Here is a 20,100-nt window from a genome sequence, read left to right as displayed (position 1 = left end):
AATTTGAGATCTGTTTCCAGAATTCTGATGACCAATTACCGTAGCAGTCTGGTCCCTTCAACCCCACAAACCAGAATTCTGAAGAATTAAATGAAAACCTTAATGTCTCTTCTTTTCATTTGATGTTGGCAATGTGGAAACTGAGTTACACTTATACAAGATACAGATTTATGTCAATTTAAATGCCATGTAAAACAGCTCTCATCATAGAGCTGCTTAATCCTAAGAAACACAATGTTTTGTTATAAACTGCCCCATGTTCTTTACTTCATTAAAATATGATTTCAGAAAAATAGATCCACCACATATGCTTTGTATGCATTTCTAGAAAAGTGCTCAAGTTTCGTTGACCATAAACAATGTGCTGTTGGTATATTTCTTGATCAGTGCAAGGCATTTGACATGGTCAACCACAAGCTGCTTCTTATGAAACTCCAGAAGTATGATATTAGAGGTGTAGCCCACAATTGGTTGTGTAGCTACCTCCGTGAAAGAAAGCAATGTGTAGAAATAAGAAAATTGAAGATATCCAGGGCAGGGCAGATACACTACATACAACAAATGGCGTCCCTCAGGGATCTGTTCTTAGCCCTGTTCTTTTCAGATTGTATACAAATGATCTCGCAGAACACATACCAAATGCCAGCTGCTTTCTGGATGCTGATGAAACAAATATCCTGATAACCAGTAGAGGTGACACATTGCAAGATGTAGTCAATGAAACTACTTGTCAATTGCAATCTTGGTTTGATGCAAATAGATTACTCATAAATACTCAAAAAACTGTAAGATGAAGCTACACACTAGACAAAAACTTACTCCTTCAATGCAATAGATCTCCTTTCTTATGCACCAGACACACTATCCCTACATTCCATTCTTCTGGTAACTCTTCCTTTTCCCAGATGAGGTACACAATCTTGTATATCCTATGATTTAGCTCAACTCCTCCAGCTTTCAATAGTTCAGATTGGGCAATTGCTCTGTTCGCTTCTCCTTGGGAAGGGGGAGGTACTATGGCATTATCTTCTGAAGTGACTGGGATATCTTCGATAGGGCACACTGAAATACTCCACCCAATGCTCCAACACCTCTTGGTCATCAGTTAGTAGTGTCCCATTTTTACTTTTACACAGGTTGATGTGTGGCTTAAATGCTCTTCTTTCACTATTAATTTTCTGATAAAATTTTCTATCGTCATTTGTTTTTCCATTAGTCTCCAGTTCTTCAATCTGCTTTCTTTCCCAGTCCCTTTTCTTTCTCTGATGCAGTTTCTTCTCTTCCTTCCTTTTATCTTGATAATTCCTTACCGCTAAACAAGTATATGATTTCTCAAGCATTTATGTGTATGCCAGATTTTTCTCCTGACTTATTCTCTTGCATTCTTCATCAAACCAGGAATTCCTCAATTATTTTCCTTCTTTCACTAGCACTTCTTCTGCTGCTTCAATGACTGCACCCCTGCAAGTGTTCAATTCCTGAGCCAGGTTATCACTTACACTAGGGGTGTATAATGCAAGATTCTCAGCAACCTTCTCAGAGATGAAGACATCTCTAAAATGTACTCTGAGAAGGTTGCTGAGAATCTTGCATTGTACACTCCTAGTGTAACTGATAACCTGAATCAGGAATAGGTCAACAGAGAACAGCAGAATTTAATTTCGTCCCGGACCAGCCATCGTCGTCAAACAGATGGGCAGCAATGTGATGTGCAGTGCATGTTGTTCAGTGCTACATCACTGACACTGCCACCTCTGCTGTCGCCAAGCTGCAAACCTCTGTCTATTGCCTGAGTATCCTGGCATGAGCACTCTACTGCCTTCTCAGGACTATAATGTGGGGGTCTAGTCACCACCAACCCTGGTTGGGTAGTAACTAGGCACTTCTATGTCCCATATCACTGAGCAACTATGCTGGATCAGCCTGACATGAGCCAGGACATGTGAGCCTTCCCTTACGCAGCAGCCACAGTGCTGATGCCTACTCAGCACTATTTCCTTTGTACCGTGCCAAATGTTGGCACACTGGGTAACACTGAGTGATGTGTTCATTTCACTTGCCAGTGATATTAGTAGCTTCAAAGTCCAATGATTGCAAACAAACAGCAATACAGATGTTCTTGTATCTATGAACCATTTTCCCCCCGTGACCCATAATAATGTAGAAGTAGATTTAGAAGGTACTGGAGGTGTATCAGTCTTTGGGAAAAACACACAGACTAATCGGCAGATTTATCTTATTTGTCAAGGTGGAAATTCACATACACGCGTGAGCTTTTTACACCAAAATGTATTACATTTAAGAAAAGGCTAATATGTTGTAGTGAAAAGAGCAGAAAATGCTCTATGATGAGAATATGGTATTGCTCCAGCTCCTTCAGTATGGGACTTTGTGAATAAAAATTCCTCAGATAAAAAGATAATCTTTCAACAAAGTAAGTGTAGCTGCTTGGCTGAATTCACAAATCTACATCTACATCTATATCTGTACTCAGCAAACCACTGTGAGGTGCGTAACAGAGGATATGCCCCCATGTACCTGTTATTAGGGTTTCTTCCTGTTCCATTCACATATGGAGTGCAGGAAGAATGATTGTTTAAAGCCTCTGTGCATTATTATAATCTTATCCTCACAATCCCTATGTGAGCAATACATAGGAGATTGTAGTATATTCCTAGACCCATTATTTAAAGTCAGTTCTTGAAAAGTCATTAATAGAGTTTCTCAGGGTAATTTACATCTATCTTCAAGAGTCTTCCCGTTCAGTTCCTTCAGTATCACTGTGACACTCTCCCATGGCTAAACAAACCTGTGACCATTTATGTTACTCTTCTCTGTATACATTCAATATGACCTGTTAGACCTATTTGGTATGGGTTCCACACAGTTAGCAATATTCTAGAACCAGTCGCATGAGTGATACGTGAGCAGTCTCCTGTAGACTGACTGCACTTCCCCAGTATTCTACCAATAAACCGAAGTCTATCACCTGCTTTACCCAAACATCATGATTTGTAACTTATTTATTAAAAAAAAAAAAAATCTGTTTCTGTAACCAGGAGAAATTGTTTTCCTTGTAAATCACATAAATGAAATGGTAGAATCCAGCTTTGAAAACCTTATAAATTAAAAGCAAACAGATGTGATCTAATCTGAATATTTGAGTTTGAAATGCCATTTGTTTCCAAGGTAAATATAAATAGAGACTGCCTGAAGTTAATTTTAGCTCATTGCTTTTACGCGAATGGAAAAAATATCAAAATATTAGTTATGCCGTGGTGTTTGAGACAGTTCCTAACTCTTATCTTAGTTTTTTTCTCTCTGTATTTCCAACCTTACATACTTTAGTTATCCCAATCCACCTTCTCCATGGTTCATTCATTTTGTCTGTTATAACAATATCTCATTAACTTCTCTCTCATGTAGTTTTCTCCTCTTCTACAGGCAGGGATCAAGCAAGATAGTGCAGTTTGTTTAACAGGGAGACCAGTAAAGATTCCTGTTAACATTGTTGTTAAGATCAATGATTTTCCTCCAACATTTCATCCTCCATCTCTTGAATGTTATTAAACTCTACAGGCTTTATAGTAATAATGGAAATTCTTGGGTGAAATAATACGTAAAATAAGGGAAAGATAACCACTCACCTATAACAGACTGATGCGTGATCCATTGGCACACACAACACAGAACAGTATTCACTAGTTTCTGAGCTCGGGCTCTTTTTTCTAGTAGAATGTGAACACACACACACACACACACACACACACACACACACACACACACAAGCTCAGGGTCTTTTATCTAGTAGAATGTGCACACACACCCACTGCTGCAATTGCTTCCTTTCCTACTGGAAAGTACACATACAACCACCACCACCACATAGACAACCAAACACACACTACTATGGCTGCAGTGGTGTGCAATTGGGTGTCTATGTGGCTGCGTGAGTGAGTATATGTACTTTTTACTAGATGAAGAGCCAGAGCTCAAAATCTTATAAACTTTGTTTTCTGTTATGTGTGTCTATGTGCCACACGTCAGTCCACTATAGGCGAGTGATTGTTTTTCTCTTATTCTACGTTTTCTACAGACTTAATGTCAGGTTGTATATGCACACCCACTGGTGGTGATGACCACCAAACACACTTCCAAGCTCTGTGACCACAAAATATTTTAGCGTCAAACATATCTCTTGTGTACCATGTCTGTACCAATATGCACAGCAGTTTGCATATAAGCATACATTCTCAGATCTTGTTGTGGTCTGGGGAGTATCAGCTGTACCCAGTAAATGTAGTAGTATGGGATGTGAAGGTATAAGTATCTGCCTCTGTCTCATATATGCAAGGCAGCAGTGTCCAGAACATTCTAGATGTGGGCCAAATTAATCTTTCACAGGGCAGTATTATGTACGTCCAAAAATAAATAAGAAATGGTTTTATTTCATATCCATTACAAGACGTTGGTTGTATAACATACTCATTTTTTGATTTTCAAAATGCATGGTGTCCTATGGGGCGGTAAGTACACTTACCAGAGAACAATTGTGACACTGGATTTCACATAACGTTCTCTGGTAAGTATTCTTGCCATTTATTTCATTTTACAAATATTATGAAATAAATGAGGATTAATACTATATTACTTACATTTTATTTCTGAAATCTAGCAATAAATGTTACAATATTTGATTCACACACACACACACACACACACACACACACACACACACAGATATATATATTGCTTTGCCTGGGGGTCACATTTTCCAAGATTACATCTGCTAATATGCCTGACTTAGCCATGAACCTCAATTCTACATGACACCTATCTTTAATTACTAATACACATGTTATTTCCATCATCATTACTCATCCTATAACATTTAATCTGTAAAATTCTTATTTACAATACAAATTTTATGCTATTTGTTTACAATCATTAGACTATGAAGCTGCTAGTGTCACTGGTAAACGAAGCTAATACGTCACTCAGCATCACCCAGTGCACCAACCTCTGGCATGGTTTGAAGGAAATTGCACTGAGCAGATGCCACCACTACAGATGCTGCATAAGACAGGGCCCTTGTCACACCAGTCCAGTATAGCTGCTCTACAGTGACTATTTCAGACTGTGCCACATCCAGTGGTGTAGGACACGGAAGTCCTTAATTGGTCCTACTGCACAGGTGGAATTGGGTAGACCTGATTATAGTCCTGAGAAGGCAGTGAAGTGCCTGAGCACCTGAATTCTCAGGCGGTGGGCAGAGGTTTGGAGCTTGGTGATAGTAGATGCAGCAGCATCATCCATACAGTGCTGAACAACATGGACTGCATGTTACATTGGTGCCCAGCTGTTCAACAGTGATATGGCTGGTCTGGGAGGAGCTTAAACACTGCTATTCCCTGCTGATTTGATAGTAGTGGCTGTGTTTGTATGTCACTCTGAATGATATGGAGCAAAGGCAATTTCCGTGACAGCTGTTGCAAACGGCAGCACACATTGATGACGCAGTAGTCAGTCAAGCTAAGTGGTTTCTGGAAGGATGGCTCAGGTCATTGAAGCCTGGAATGATGTCATGGAAATGTCTTGTTGCTACTGAGGGGTGCTGATCAAGCAGGGGCAACAGCTGGCAGTGGCCGATTTCCATTTCCTGGCATGCTGTTCTTGGCTCCAAACTCTGCTTCATTCCACTCTGCTGCAACATATACATTCTACAATTCACACTTAACTGTCTGGCAAAGGGTTAATAGAACAAGTTTCAGACTATTTATGTATCATTCAACTCTCTGATAGCATGTGGAAAAAACAAACACCAAAATCTTTCTGCATAAGCTCTGATTTCTCTTATATTTTCATAGTGGTTATTTCTCCCTGTGTAGGTGAGGGTCAATAAAATGTTTTGGCATTCAGAGTAGAAAGTTGACAATTGTAACTGTGTGAAAAGATCTCACTGCAAGAAAAAAGCCTTAATCCGAAGAGGACAGGCAAGCATAGTGTAGGCAGTATCTCTAGTAGATTTGCAGCATTTTCTAAGTTTTATGTCAATAAAATGCTGTCTTTGATTTGGTTTCCCCACAACATTTTCTATGTGTGGACTGGGCATCTCTGATATTACTTCATTATAGATCACCGCATTTGCTAAAATTCTGAGCTTTCTATTAGTATTGTCCACTAGGTCATAAGTGTACCAGAGCAGCAAGGATCCCAATACATTTCCCTGGGGCATTACTTCTATTGCAGTCAATCACTCCCCTTTCGAGGTAAAATGCAGCATCTTTCCTCCAAAGAGATTATCAGTCCAGCCATAAATTTTGTTTGATACCCCATGTGATTGTACTTAGGATAATAATGATTGATGTGTGTCATGTCAAATGCTTTATGGAAGTCAAGAAATACTGCACCCTCTTGAATGCTTTGCTCTATGGCTGCCAGAAGGTCATGTGAGAAAAATAGGATTTGGGTTTCTCATTATTAATGTTTTGAGAATCCATGCTAGTTGGAAAGGAGAATATTATTCCATTTGAGATACCACATTATGTTTAAGCTCAGAGTATGTTACAGGAGTCTACAACTCAAAAAATTCAATGAGACTGGTTGCCAGTTATGTGGATCCTTTCTGCTACCCTTCCTGTAGACAGGTGTGGCCTGTGCTTGCTTTCAGCAACTGAGCATAGTTTTTTGTGAGAGTGATCTATGATAATTATTATTGAAATGGGAACTAGCTCGGCTGCTAATTCTGTATAGAATCTGAAAGAAAGTTCCTTCAAGCACTGTAGCTTTTTTAGTGATTTCTGCTGCTTCTGAATCCCACTTACAGTAATACCTATATCAATAATCTTTGCAGTAGTATGACATTTGAACAGGGACAGCACTTATAACACAGCAAGCTGGAACTATTAAATCTGCTACGACTGGACTCCTGGTAATAATAATTTTTTTCTTTACTCATTTTTCACATTTTGTCCAAGTATCTACATAGTGCATATGTAGTATGAACCTGAATTTATCAAATCATTAATGTGACTATGTCTCACTTAGATTTATTATTCAGATTGTTATTTTCAACATGTTGATCCCATTAGTGTTTCTAGTTTTATGGTAAAACCAGTTAACTGAAAGAGACTAACAATTGAACTTATTACTACAGTATGCAGCACTTGACTATGAGTGAGCTAATGTTATTTAGGACATATTGGCATCATTCAGAGAGACTAGTATTGAGAATTTATAGTACCATACTTTGATTTTCCTGAAACTAATTAATCTACCAGATAACCTACCTAGATTTTCCATTGGAGATTTAGCAATTGTACTTATTGGGTTCCAGTTGTCCTTTTGTTGCCCTAATTTTTATGAACAGAATGACACCCTTCACTAAGTAATTAAGCTTTTTATTAAGAAACTGCTTAATTCATCATAATTTTTAAGATGGCACCTGTACTCACAAATATGTTATTCCTAACACAGGCATAAAAATTATTGCAATTACATATTTTGTAAACCAAATTACTGTCATAACATATGAGGTGGAGCTGGAAAGTTTTAAGAATGGGCCCACTACTGCTTACTGCTTTGGCGGGCAGGTGCATGGAGGATGAGGAGTGAGTCATTGCCTTGTACTTGAACACCCTCTGACAGGAAACTGTGTTTCCTTTGTTCAGTTCATTGTGGCAGCTGGTTGAGTGTGGGTCTGTTAGGGTTTGTTGCCGTATTCAGTCTGCATGAAAATGGACGTAAAAATGTAGCAACGAGTTTGTGTGAAATTTTGTTTTAAAACCAGGAAATCAGCTTCTGAGACTCATGAACTATTAAAAACAGCTTTTGGAGATAATTTTATGAGCCAGTCAAATGTTTTTGTCTGGTTCAACAGATTTAAAAATTACTGCTAATACAATTCCTAGAGTTGCGACTTCTCTGTACACAATACCATCCGCAAAAATCCTCGTGGAACTTCCCAATGTTGTATCATTTATATATGAGAGGTGTTCAAAAGAAATGGTACAAAACAACACTGTTGGTGTAATTGAAGTCTTCATTCAAAAGTACTTAACAGATGTCAGAGGACAATTATCCCACTGTTTCACAGACCAAAGGATTCCCTGTTCCCAGAATCCCTATGGCTGCGATGGAAGCAAGTCCTCCACTGTGTCCTTCATTTCAACATCCAAGTTTAAGTGCTCTCTTTGAGTTCTTTTTTTAGTGGACCAAACACATGGAAATCACAGGATGACCGGTTTGGCCGTAACTTGGCCATTACACTTTGTACGACTTTGGAGATGTGTGGACACGCATTATTGTGGAGCAGAATCACTTCTTCCATGAGCATCCCAGGACGTTTGCTCTTGATGAACTTGTGCAGGCTACATGGTGTGTCAGGGTACATGTCACTGTTAATGGTTTTTGTGGATTCAAGGAATTTGTTGCATATCAGACCTCAGATGTCGGAAAAGACAGTGAGCATCACCTTGCCTGTTGAGGACACAGCTTTGAATTTTTAGGGGGAGATGACAACACTATACATTCACATTCCTAGATGTCTCACTACATTATTCCAAAGCAGAAAATGCAAATTTTAACAGTTTGATTGTTACAACATTTCAATATTTTCATTTGAACTCCTTACTTAATGTGAAAACTAGTGGACCCTATAATAAGCCCTTGGAGTATGCTCAAAGTTATTTTTATTTCTGAAGATTTCTCTCCATTGAGAATGACATGCTGTGTCCTGTTTGCAAGAAACTCTTCAATTCACTCACACAGTTGGTCTGATATTCTGTACATTCATACTTTGTTACAATATGCTTCTAGCAACTAACAGCCAAAACCAAAAACTTCAACTAACATAAGGGCATCGTGAGAGAGTAGTTTTCCTTTTCAGTAACAAACAAAAATAGTTACAGACAGATGAAACTGACACTGGTGAATTCGGCCCTGATCTAGGTTGGCTGCTTACCTCAGGGATAGGAGGCTAAGCAGTGTAGCTAATGCAGGGCTAGAATATGTGAGCCTGGGAATGTTTCATTGTTTGTCTTCCAGTACTGACAACTCACAGGAATGTGTGATTCATACTGATTAGCTGCTATGGTAAAAATTTTGGTACTGAAGTGAGATGGATTCGTGAATGTGAATTACAGAGATGGTCATCTTCAAATGCAGCACTTACTTGCAGTGATCTTATGTCATATTGTACAATGGACGGAAATATAAGCACAGTTACTGTTATTAATCAGTTAATCATCAGCTGACATAGACAACATAACAACATTTCATCAAGCAATTACATTGTCACAGCTTTGGCGCTCCTGAGGTTGGCAGCAATCTGAAAAGTCGACACACATTGTGGTGAATGATATCAATGTCTAATGATCAGTACTCGGGCTTTCAGCCAAATTATCACACTCTTGTTGTAGTTAAGCCAGTGGGAGCTCTTAACATACTAATTTATGTAGGTTATCAACTAACGAGAAAATGACAAAGTACAGGCAACGTCAATGGTTGCTTACTGGTGTCACAGTACATATGTGGCCCGAGGTCCATCCCACAATGTCAGTATTAGCTCTTGAGCAATAAAGATTGACAACCACTGTTCCTCTTTAAGATATGCTATAACTGCCTCCTTATCCACCTTACAGGGCATCCACATCTTTCTATTTGTTTCTTTGCCCTTTGTATTTCAGTAATCCTTGTTGTCACATCTATTCCATGATTACTGATGCCAGTTTTAATATGGAAAACCAATGCATGACCTTTCTGTAAATGGTTAAAATTTTACATGTTTGGGTATGAGTAGTAACAGTCCACTACATTGAAAGGAACACACAAAAATGTAAATACAAAATACATCAGTATGATGCCTTCAATGTGTAAGTGTCAGTGCCCTGGAATCTTGTTTTTACATAGACATATTTCTCAACACCTAAAAATGGAAATTGAACTTATTGTAAGAATACATTGAGAAAGCTGACCTCAATATCTTGTTCAATAAGGAAGAATCACAACTTAGTTTTACTGACAAGAAAATGACGAAGTACAGACAATTTCAATGGCTGCTTACTGGTGTCACAGAGTTCCTGACAAGATTCACTGTGTACATACAATTCGTACCTCAGAAGAATGCCCGAGTGAAGTGATGACAGGAGCAAGGAAATAGTACTTCCTCTCCTCCCTCATTTCCACCCCATCACTGCCCATGCTCTGTTACTGACGGTCTCAAAAATGTTGCTGTAGTTATATTGTCAGCACAGCTGACAAGGGAACATTCCCAGGTGTCAGTAAATGATCTTGATAAAACTGGCGGATGTGCAGAGATGGGGGAATTTTATTTTATATTATGTTCTCAGTCATGTATATAATGTGAAGAAAATCATTCTTTTGTGCATGGTGTAAGAAAACATTGTGTTTCAAACATTGATTTACGGATTATCATATTGTAATTATTTTGTAATTAGAGTTAGTTATTATTTTCAGTTGACAAAATATGTTCATGTGAAACCATAAAACAAAATCAAGCAAACATGAATGTACAACATAAGATAACAACTTAAAACATAAAACAAGCATAAGTAAAATAAATAGCTTGACTAGTAATGAATGTTTAGATATTTTAATTAGGTACGCTGAAAATACTCTGACAGCACATTGTGTATGGCTTATTTTCCAGAAGTAGTATTCCACAAATCAGATTTATTGCACATGGATGTAAATAGCTTGAAAGCTTCATTAATTTGTTATAAAAAAGTTTTTATTTTTAAAAATTAATTAATGGTGGTGGGGTACTTTGTGAAATTTCAAATTATTACAAAATTTTATAACATAGTTTTTAAGAATGTTAACTGCATTCAACTTTTATACAAGAAACATTTTTATGTGTCATTGTTTTGAAGATATTCCCTCCAAACCTAATACATCAGATTACCTTTCTGGATGTACCGTTAAGAGTGAAATTGGGCAAAAACAAAAAATATCTATTGTGCTGTTTTTCGCCCTCTACACACCTGCCAACTTTCATCAAGATTGTTTATGATCCCTTGTTCATTAGGCTTCATTATTTGCTGTATACACTGTCAGACAAAAAAAAGTGAAGCACCTAGAAGACATGGTTGAATGTGTAGTGTCACTTCATACACTTGCACATCATCAATTGGTAGGTAAATGATTATGATTCAATTCTCTGCTGCATGAGCAGCACAGAGTATCAGTGTTGTTACCAGGCCCTCTAGGGTATATAAGGGGTGTGAAGAGCATCAGATGTTGAGTGATCACTGTGAAGGATACAGCAATGTTGTCTAATATTCTCAGCACCTGATAGAATTTGAGAGGGGCTTCATTGTCGGTCTCCATTTGGCCAGTTGGTAGAAGTGTGCAATATACAGATTTGTGGGGCATTCAGATGTGACAGCAGCCCAATGTTACACTGCATGGGAACATAAGGGCAAACATACTTTTCGTCAAGGTTCCAGCTGATCACATCTGACCACAACAAGGGAAGGTCATCTTATTGCGCACCAATCACATCTTAAACCCTTCAAATCTGCACCCGCTACCTGAGAACACAGCTACCTGAGGACAAGAAATAGAATCCCTGTGACAGTCTGTCATCCTGCAGCATTGGACAAAAACTAGCAGCAGCTGGACAATGGGATTATCATCATTTTCATAGACTGTCATTAACACAACACAAACAGCTGCATCTGAATCGGTGCCATTACTGGATACACAGACTGCTGATGAATGGCACTGCACTGTGTTCAGTGATGAATCACAGTTCTGACCATCATCAGCAAGTATGTTGGTGACCTGAGGAGAGGTCCGATTCTTCCAGTGTTTTGGAGAGGATATGTGTCATACATATACCTGTTTTAATTACCAAAGCTGTGGGGAGCCATTAGGTATGACTTCAGCTCTTAGCTGGTAGTCATTGAAGGAACTCTGATGGTACAATGGTAACTCACAAACTCCCTGTGCCCTCATGTGCTGCCTCTCGTGTGACAGTAACATAGTGTCATTTATCAACATAACAATGTTCGTCCACACATTGCACTTGTCTCTATGACCTATCTGCATGAGGCTGAGGTATTCCTATGCCAGTAAGATTCCAGATCTGTTACCAAACAGAACGTGTGTAGGACCAGCTCGGATGTCAATTCTGTCCCAGTTCCATGATATCGAGGATCAATTACAACAGACGTAGTAGGCTAGCTTGCTTCAGGAGAAGATACAACACTCTTCCCTGCATACCCCAAGTCAGTGGGGATGCAACGTCATAGTAATAAGCGCTCATAGTGCACAAAAATAACATCACATAACTTCTCGACTGATGGATTTTCATTTTGTTCCATCATACCCTTCTATATGCTTCACTTTTTTTTCACGCAGTGTATACTCAGATTTTCTTTTGTAAATGTATTATTTTTATGCTTATTTATACCTTTATTAAATATGCAGGCTTTTGTGGTGGTTGTCATTAATGATAAAATCTTCTATGTCATTAGCCTGCATCACATTTGTCTTTAAACTTCTTTAATGAATGATGTTTCAATCTGTCTGCTGGGATCTTCTTCAGGGTTCCACTGACTGACTGAACACTGGATAAAGAGAGTCATGTGCACTTACAAAAGACCATTTTTCCTCACCATTTTGAGAAGTGTAATTACTGAGTAAAAATCCTCTAGCTATTGGTGAGCTGTTGTCATTGGGTAAATAATGAAACAGGTGCTTAAAGAGAGGGGAAATACAAATAATATTGCTGCCACATCAGTTGTTTCCCAGTTGATCTTTACATTCTTAGCTGACCATGTTATAGTGGATGTCAATGATGTGGTCTAATGACTCAGAAAATTTCATCATTTATTTATTACAATGTATTTTTTTTGTTTCAATGTTGGTTGCCTTTACTCAGAACAGTGTTTAATTCACTGATTATTTATTATGCCACTACCTTGTCTCCCTGATAAGGAAGTATAGAAGATTCATACTGAGGATAGGGAAGTGAACAAGGATATTATCAAACCAAATAATCAGGAAACAAAGGCAGATATTTTAAATGTCTGATAAAATAAAGTAGTCTACAAGTTGGCACTTTTGTTGGTGTATGTGACAACTTAAAAATATTAAACAAATTAAAATCTTTTATTGGTACTGTTGGTAAAATGTTTCAAATATCTGAAAAATGTAAGTTACTATATTTCTACTTAATGGGGAATTTTGTCCAACTGTGCCACAACTCCTTATAGTAATTGGGAGAAGAATTGAATTTCTATGACCTGTTGACGTATTAGATATGTTATTCAATGTAATGATGCTCAAGTGGAACTGGTATACTAGCAAGTGAATAATTTTTAAGTTGGTCCAATTTTTTGCTGACAATATTTTACTGCGATGAATCACAGTTCTGCATAACCCCAATGGCCATCACAGGTGAGTATGGCAGTGATGTGGGATGAGGTCCCATGTTTTGGAGAGGCACAGCTGCCAAGTGCTTTGTAAATTTGACCCAGGTTTGTGGTGATGTAATATATTTACATCAATTTAGTCTAATCTAGTCAGTCACTGTTACAATTTTGACATAACTGCATATATTGTTTCATGGTATTACTATATGTTAATAATTTAACCCATGTCTTATGTACTTATCAAAACATATCTCTCCAAATTATTTTCAGTATTTGATGCTGACTATGATAAACAAAAAATGCTTTCCTTGAGTGCCACTGTGATTATGGGTAGGAGCACTTGGGTGTAGTGCACAAGATACTATAGTCTCTGTGCTATTACCTGTTTCTATGCAACATATGTTCATCAGGTATAGACGAGTGTTTGCCTTTCCAGATTTTTGTTTATGGTTTCCATCTGGAATTTCCATTACTGTAACACAATACGCAGCACAAAAATTCTTATTGTGAGTCATTTATTTCTGTACTGAAGGCTGATGTTGCAGATGCTATATTATTAATGTATACTGACAATAACAAAATACACATTTTAAAACGGTGAAAATTTGTCATCCCGGACTTTGTCACACATCCTGTGTTGTCACAATAATTGTCGCTGGTTTTCAGGAAAAACACAAATATTCTTAAGTATAAATTTAATTTATTGATCCTTCAGTGTGTTGCAATTTCTTTTAGTGTAGAATGCTAACAGATAATTATACTCTTTTTTCTCTTAGATAATAGTATTCCCTTTCCAAATATTATAGGGGTCTTTGTCAATCACAACACAAAAATGAAGATTATGCTAACAGTTTTTAAATGTTAGTTCTCTTTGGTGTTTAATGCTGTTTAGACCTGCCAACATGTGAAAGACAATATAGGCATACCTTCTGCAATCAGTCTAGCACGAAAGGATAAGGTAAGAGCTTTTCCTTAATTAAAAGTCTTTTTAATTATGGTAGGATATCAGCTGTTTAAAACCATTTTTGGTATCAGTTGATTCCAATGAAAGCCTTACTCCAGAATAATTCGATTCACTGGGACTTTCACAGGCATAATTAGTTGTATTACAATGTGGTAAATTAAAAAAAATATATACTTAAGCTTTTAATACTGATAAGGTGTAGTCTATGCATTGTGATTCATTATGAAATTTCACAACCATACATGAACAGTGGGAGACACTGTTGACAAACTTTTGTGGATAATATATTGTTCAACAAATTAAGAGCTTTTCTTTGTTACATAACACATATGTTATATAATATTACATTATAGATAAAACTGTAGACTAAACCAGGACTCAAATCCAGACAACTGTCTTGTGTGAACTGGGCTGTTCCAGTTGTCACACATAGGGACTTCTAGACTGCCACAAGGCTACAATTTGCCACTGCCTCCTCTCCAAACTCCACTTCTTCACATGTGAGCCTCTTTTGAATTTGGAAGGAACAGAGAGCAGCTAGTGGCAAAACTGAAGCTCTGATTTGACTCGTGGGGAGCTATTCAAACCCCAACTGAAACAAAAGGACCTGTGATAGCCAAATGTCCAGTTCAAGTCCTGGCATGATCCACAGTTTTACTTTTGTCACAGATGATCCGCAAAATTTGCACTCTATCAAGAGTAAATGAATTCCATCCCAATACAGAAGTGGATCACAAATTACAACTATAAAGCGTTAAATCAGAATCACCTTCAACTGTCTACAGTTCAAATTTTATTTCACTTATGCAACCACTTTCGTCATTTCACTACATCATCTTCAAGCCCCTTGACCTACATTTAGGAAGAATCCAGTCGTGCCCACAATTGAAATAGGGAATTGCATTTAGTAACTGGTACCTATAGACCATTTTTTTAAAACAATGTGATCCCTTCATTCATTAACTGCAGTGGGTCACATTGTTAAAAAAGTAATCTATGGACACCAATTATGCAACTGGTCACCTAAGTAAAATTATATTTGAAATATAGGCAGCTAAAGGTATTTCTGATCTGACTTTTATACTGAACAGCCAAAGTCCCTCGACCATCCGGTATAAAGATGGACTTATAGAGACTCAAATTATAACTTGTTTTTCATGACATTTGTAGATAACTGACAATGAAATGGAGTATAAAAACTCTGTTTTGGAACTACAGATCTACTTTTAGGTTCAGCTTAACAGTTTCTTCAACAGTGGCTTCCACTATGGGTTCTCCCCAATCATGATAAAATGAGAGTGCTACATTTTTGGCACCAACCAAGCTCATTTCCATTGCACTTGCAGCCCATTCTATAGCATTGATATGATAGAGATTATCATGTATTCGAAATTTATCATGTCTCCAATCAGCACGATAGTGTGGGTATGCCAGCCAATCTTTCACAACTATTTTATCTACTGATTTAAACAAACTATCTATCTGTTCTCTTGACAAAGGTACTTGAGAAAAAACTTTCCATACATCAGACTTTTTGTTGGGCGTACCACTTACAGGATAGATCCTACCAATTGAATTAAATGCTAAGTCAGTTCTCACACACAAAATCTCATCAACAACATCTGCAGCATCTTCAAAACCAAAGAATGTATGATTGAGTTCTCCTTTTACAACTGTACTTACTGTACGATGATAATTACCAGAGGGTTCATATATAAATGTAGACGGGAAATTTCTAAATGTAAAATTGGAATTAATGTTTTCAGCATATGGAAAGGCCATAATAACAGCATCATATTTTATGGAATGATTTCCTGTGCTATGTATTAAATATTTTCCTGTATTGAGCAGCTCAATGGATGACACATGTACTTTCTTTAAAGTAGCACCGGAAGCATCTAACATTTTAACTGGCAACTTGAAGTTCCCACCTTCAACTGCGAACAAACCAGCACCAGCCCCAGCAAGAGCAACGGATCCTGAAAATATTCACTGATTCAAAAATTCATTCACATAATTAGACTGAAAAGTATATAAGAACTATAAAGGTTCACATTTAGTCAAAGAAAGGACATAAGACTATTTTTTAATTTCTTTCCTAAACATAATTTAATTCCACAGAGTTCGATTCAAGCCCTTTGCGTAAGTCATGAAATGCAAAAACACACAAACTAACAGTGGTTAATTCATATAATAAACCTTAAGAGCTGTTACGTAAATAAATTAAAAAAACATTTCCATATGCACAATGAAATGTAACATTAATTAAATCTGACTAAACAAATGTTTATTCTATTCACCACTTATTTTTTTAGTGTAGACCTCTTAGGGTGCACTGAATGCCTTGTTATGAGATTGTTATTAAACTCTATCCCAACGGGACTTAGATACAACATGCTCACTAACATCGAGAGTGTTAACAGATGGTGCACTAACATAGTTTTTGCAAAGATGAGTAAAGTTACCTTAAAATTCAGATTATAGTGGCCAAACAGAAAATTGAACTAATGTACTCAGCATCAAACCGATGTTGTACTAAGAATCACGTGATCAATAATTTTAAAAAGTTATTGTTCCTTTGATAATCAGGCACAAAAATGTGAACACAGTACACTAACTGAACATACAGAGTGAGGCATTTAAAACTGTTTGTCAGAATATTTGGCATAATACACATCGGATAAAAAAAAAGTGGTAATAAATGATGTTTAAATTGAAGAGCGGCATCCATTAACATGACGCTCAACCCCCCATGCATCACCCCCAGGGGCAGGAGGGGTTACTTGGAAATCTTAAATAAGAGCCCCTATTTTTTATTGCATATTTGGATTCCCCATGAAAAAATATGTACCTTTTGAATGAAATATTTCTTTCATTGCATGAGAGATGGTACTGAAATCAGCAAACATGAGAATGAGGTAACAACTGTTGCAGAATGGTACTATCTCAAACAAATACACATCATATTATGACAATTGAAGTCCTTTTTGATATTTTTGGTAATGCTATGATGTGACACCTCCCACAATCAAACGAAGCACAGACTCTGCTCAGCCTGTGCACATTACTTCAATGATTTGGACTGTAGACATCTCATCGCAATTGTTCCATGATGTTAACGACTGCAGAGAGAGTCCATATCATTGCTGCGTATTTTGAGGCCCATAGAAATGTTGAAGAGCTTGTCAAAGGAATGCCACTCTGTTCCCCGATATGAATGTTCCATCTGCAATGAAGTTTCACAGTACTGTCCACCTGTTTATTGAAATGAGAAGTGTTAAACCTAGAGAAAGAGTCCGACCGTGGCCCATGACGAAAACAACATAGTGAATGTTTTAGCTGTGGTTGCTGCAAATCTTCACGTTAGTTCTCAGAAAATTGTGCGAGGTTCAGGAATTTCACAAAGAAATGTGCTACGCATACTGCATGCATACAAATGACACCAATTTCATTTATCGCTGCATCAAGAACTGCATGGTGACAATTTTCACAACTGCCTGAATTTCTGCAACTGCATACAGGAACAACTGACAGTCAATGATAATTTCATTTCACAGATACTTTTCTCCAGTGAATCAAATTTTACGAATCGTGGTCAAGTGAATCGATATAATATGCATTATTGGTCCTTGGAGAATCCCCATTGGGTAAGGCAAGTTGAATGTCAATGCCCATGGAGTGTCAACATTTGGTGCAGTATTTTAGGCACCCAGGTAATTGGTCGATACTTCACAGAAGGTAATCTGGCTGGTCAAATGCACAGCAACATTGTGGATAATGTTTTACCATACTAATGGACAATGTTGCACTTCAAACAAGACTGGAAGTGTGGTTTCAACATCCAGCACATTATTCATGACTAGCTCGAGATCTGAATCGAAAGTACCTGGGTCAATGGATTGGACGAGAAGGCCCTCAATCACGGCCTGCACGTTCACCTGATTTGACTTCCACTTTTTTTAATCCTATGCGTATTTTGACAAGTATTCCAACAAACAGTTTTAAATGCCTCACCCTGTGTATTAGAAATTTTGCCCAAAATGAAGAATTGTTTTTTGAAGAACTCCAGCCCACTCTTCTTTATTCTGAAATACACTGACAGATGTAGAACCCATTTTCAACATGCTTTCTAACAAGTTTCTATTTTCCTCTAGTTTCTCTTTTTAATGCAATTTACACACAAGGCAATGAATTCTGACAGTCTACAAACCCACCCCCAAAAACATATATTTTAAGCTTGATTAACCAATTATAGATTTTTTTTTTCAGATAGCTTTGATTGAAGGTGTCTGACAGTTGCCAATGTCCAACTTATGTTAAGTCCCCATAGAAAAATCCCAACAAGAACAAGAGAACATAGTGGAACAGCATTTGGGAATTTACATCTAAATCCAACTGCCTTTCATGAAATAGATATGAGTGCCATAGTAAATGGTTTAGGTAAACCATGGTGGTCAAAAGGTAAGAATAAAGCACTCCATAAAACAAGTTTAACTAAAAAAGAACACACAATTTCATAGAATCATAAATGCTGATACAGTCATGAACCCAGAAAGACTACACTATGAATGAGACACAGAAGATGGGAATTTAATTCTTTCCTAAAAATATTCTTACAATACTACAAATTCAGTTTTCTTCTGCAATGGGTCTGGAACAGTTACAGTGGGAATCAACAAAAGAGAGACTAACATATGGTACCTAAGCACTAGTGACAGAAGGTGAGAACTTCAACTTCATTTAATGCAAAAGGCCAGCTCTAATCAATAATTAAAAGGGCAGTTTAACAGTATAGCAAATTTCATTACTTTCACTTCAAAAAACCAAACCTTTGTGCATGATGCACTAAAAATTGAATATTCTGATAAAGCAGAGGCAATATGGAGTACTATCAGACATGAAATGATATTAAACTCAAATAATTTGTCACTAAATTCAAAAAATTCTTTCTAACACTAAAAGAAAACATAGGGGCATAAAATGGGCCATCAAAATCAGATCCATTAGTCTTAGACAGGCACTGCATACTCCACTGTCAGACATCAGTTTTGCCAAATCATCTGTTAGAGAGATCACAAAGATCATTAAGTCACTGAACAGCAGTAGCTCTTCTGGCTATGATGATATTTCAAAAAAATATTGAAATCTTAGCTGGCTTGGTCACATTCCAAAAGTTATCATTGTAACCCATTACATCCTGCATCACCACAGCAAACTAATGACTCATTGCGTCCAGCACGTGACCTTCCCACCATTAGCCAATGTCCAGAATCTATTATATTCTACTGCATCTTTAAAGATCTTGTTATTATTTACATTGTTTCACCACAGCAAACTAATGACTCATTGCGTCCAGCACGTGACCTTCCCACCATTAGCCAATGTCCAGAATCTATTATATTCTACTGCATCTTTAAAGATCTTGTTATTATTTACATTGTTTCTATTAACTCAGTGCTGAAGCAAACTAATTTCACACTGACTCTCTAATAAAGTATACATCTATTTTAAAATAAGTCACATATGTGCATATCAATGACACTAAACCAAAGGCTGCTCCTGTACATCCTACCAAACTCACCAGTGTAACATCAAACTGAATGTGCAATGGGTATATAACCACAGGAATAATGCATAAACATCACAGGTAGAATGGTGATGGGATTTAGGGGACTCAACATCACTAAGTTCACTAAAATTCTTAAAAGGTGTACAGGAGTATATGCACTTACAGCA

At 37.3% G+C, this 20,100-nt stretch overlaps 1 protein-coding gene across 1 annotated transcript in view; it reads right to left on the bottom strand.

Annotated features, from left to right (window-relative positions):
• Nucleotides 1-13,898: 13,898 nt before the first annotated feature.
• The window catches only part of LOC124600092 (prenylcysteine oxidase-like), a 78,689-nt gene continuing 72,487 nt past the window's right edge, over nucleotides 13,899-20,100 (bottom strand). Inside the window, exon 5 of the mRNA XM_047136132.1 lies at nucleotides 13,899-16,343. Within this exon, the coding sequence (XP_046992088.1) occupies nucleotides 15,577-16,343 (767 nt within the window). The 3' untranslated portion in view covers nucleotides 13,899-15,576. The remainder of the gene's footprint in view (nucleotides 16,344-20,100) is intronic.

The sequence above is a fragment of the Schistocerca americana genome, chromosome 1 (assembly GCF_021461395.2).
Source record: "Schistocerca americana isolate TAMUIC-IGC-003095 chromosome 1, iqSchAmer2.1, whole genome shotgun sequence".
Taxonomy (NCBI): Eukaryota; Metazoa; Arthropoda; class Insecta; order Orthoptera; family Acrididae; genus Schistocerca; species Schistocerca americana.
The sequence above is the reverse complement of the archived record's forward strand: the minus strand, read 5'-3'. Positions and strand labels throughout refer to the sequence as shown.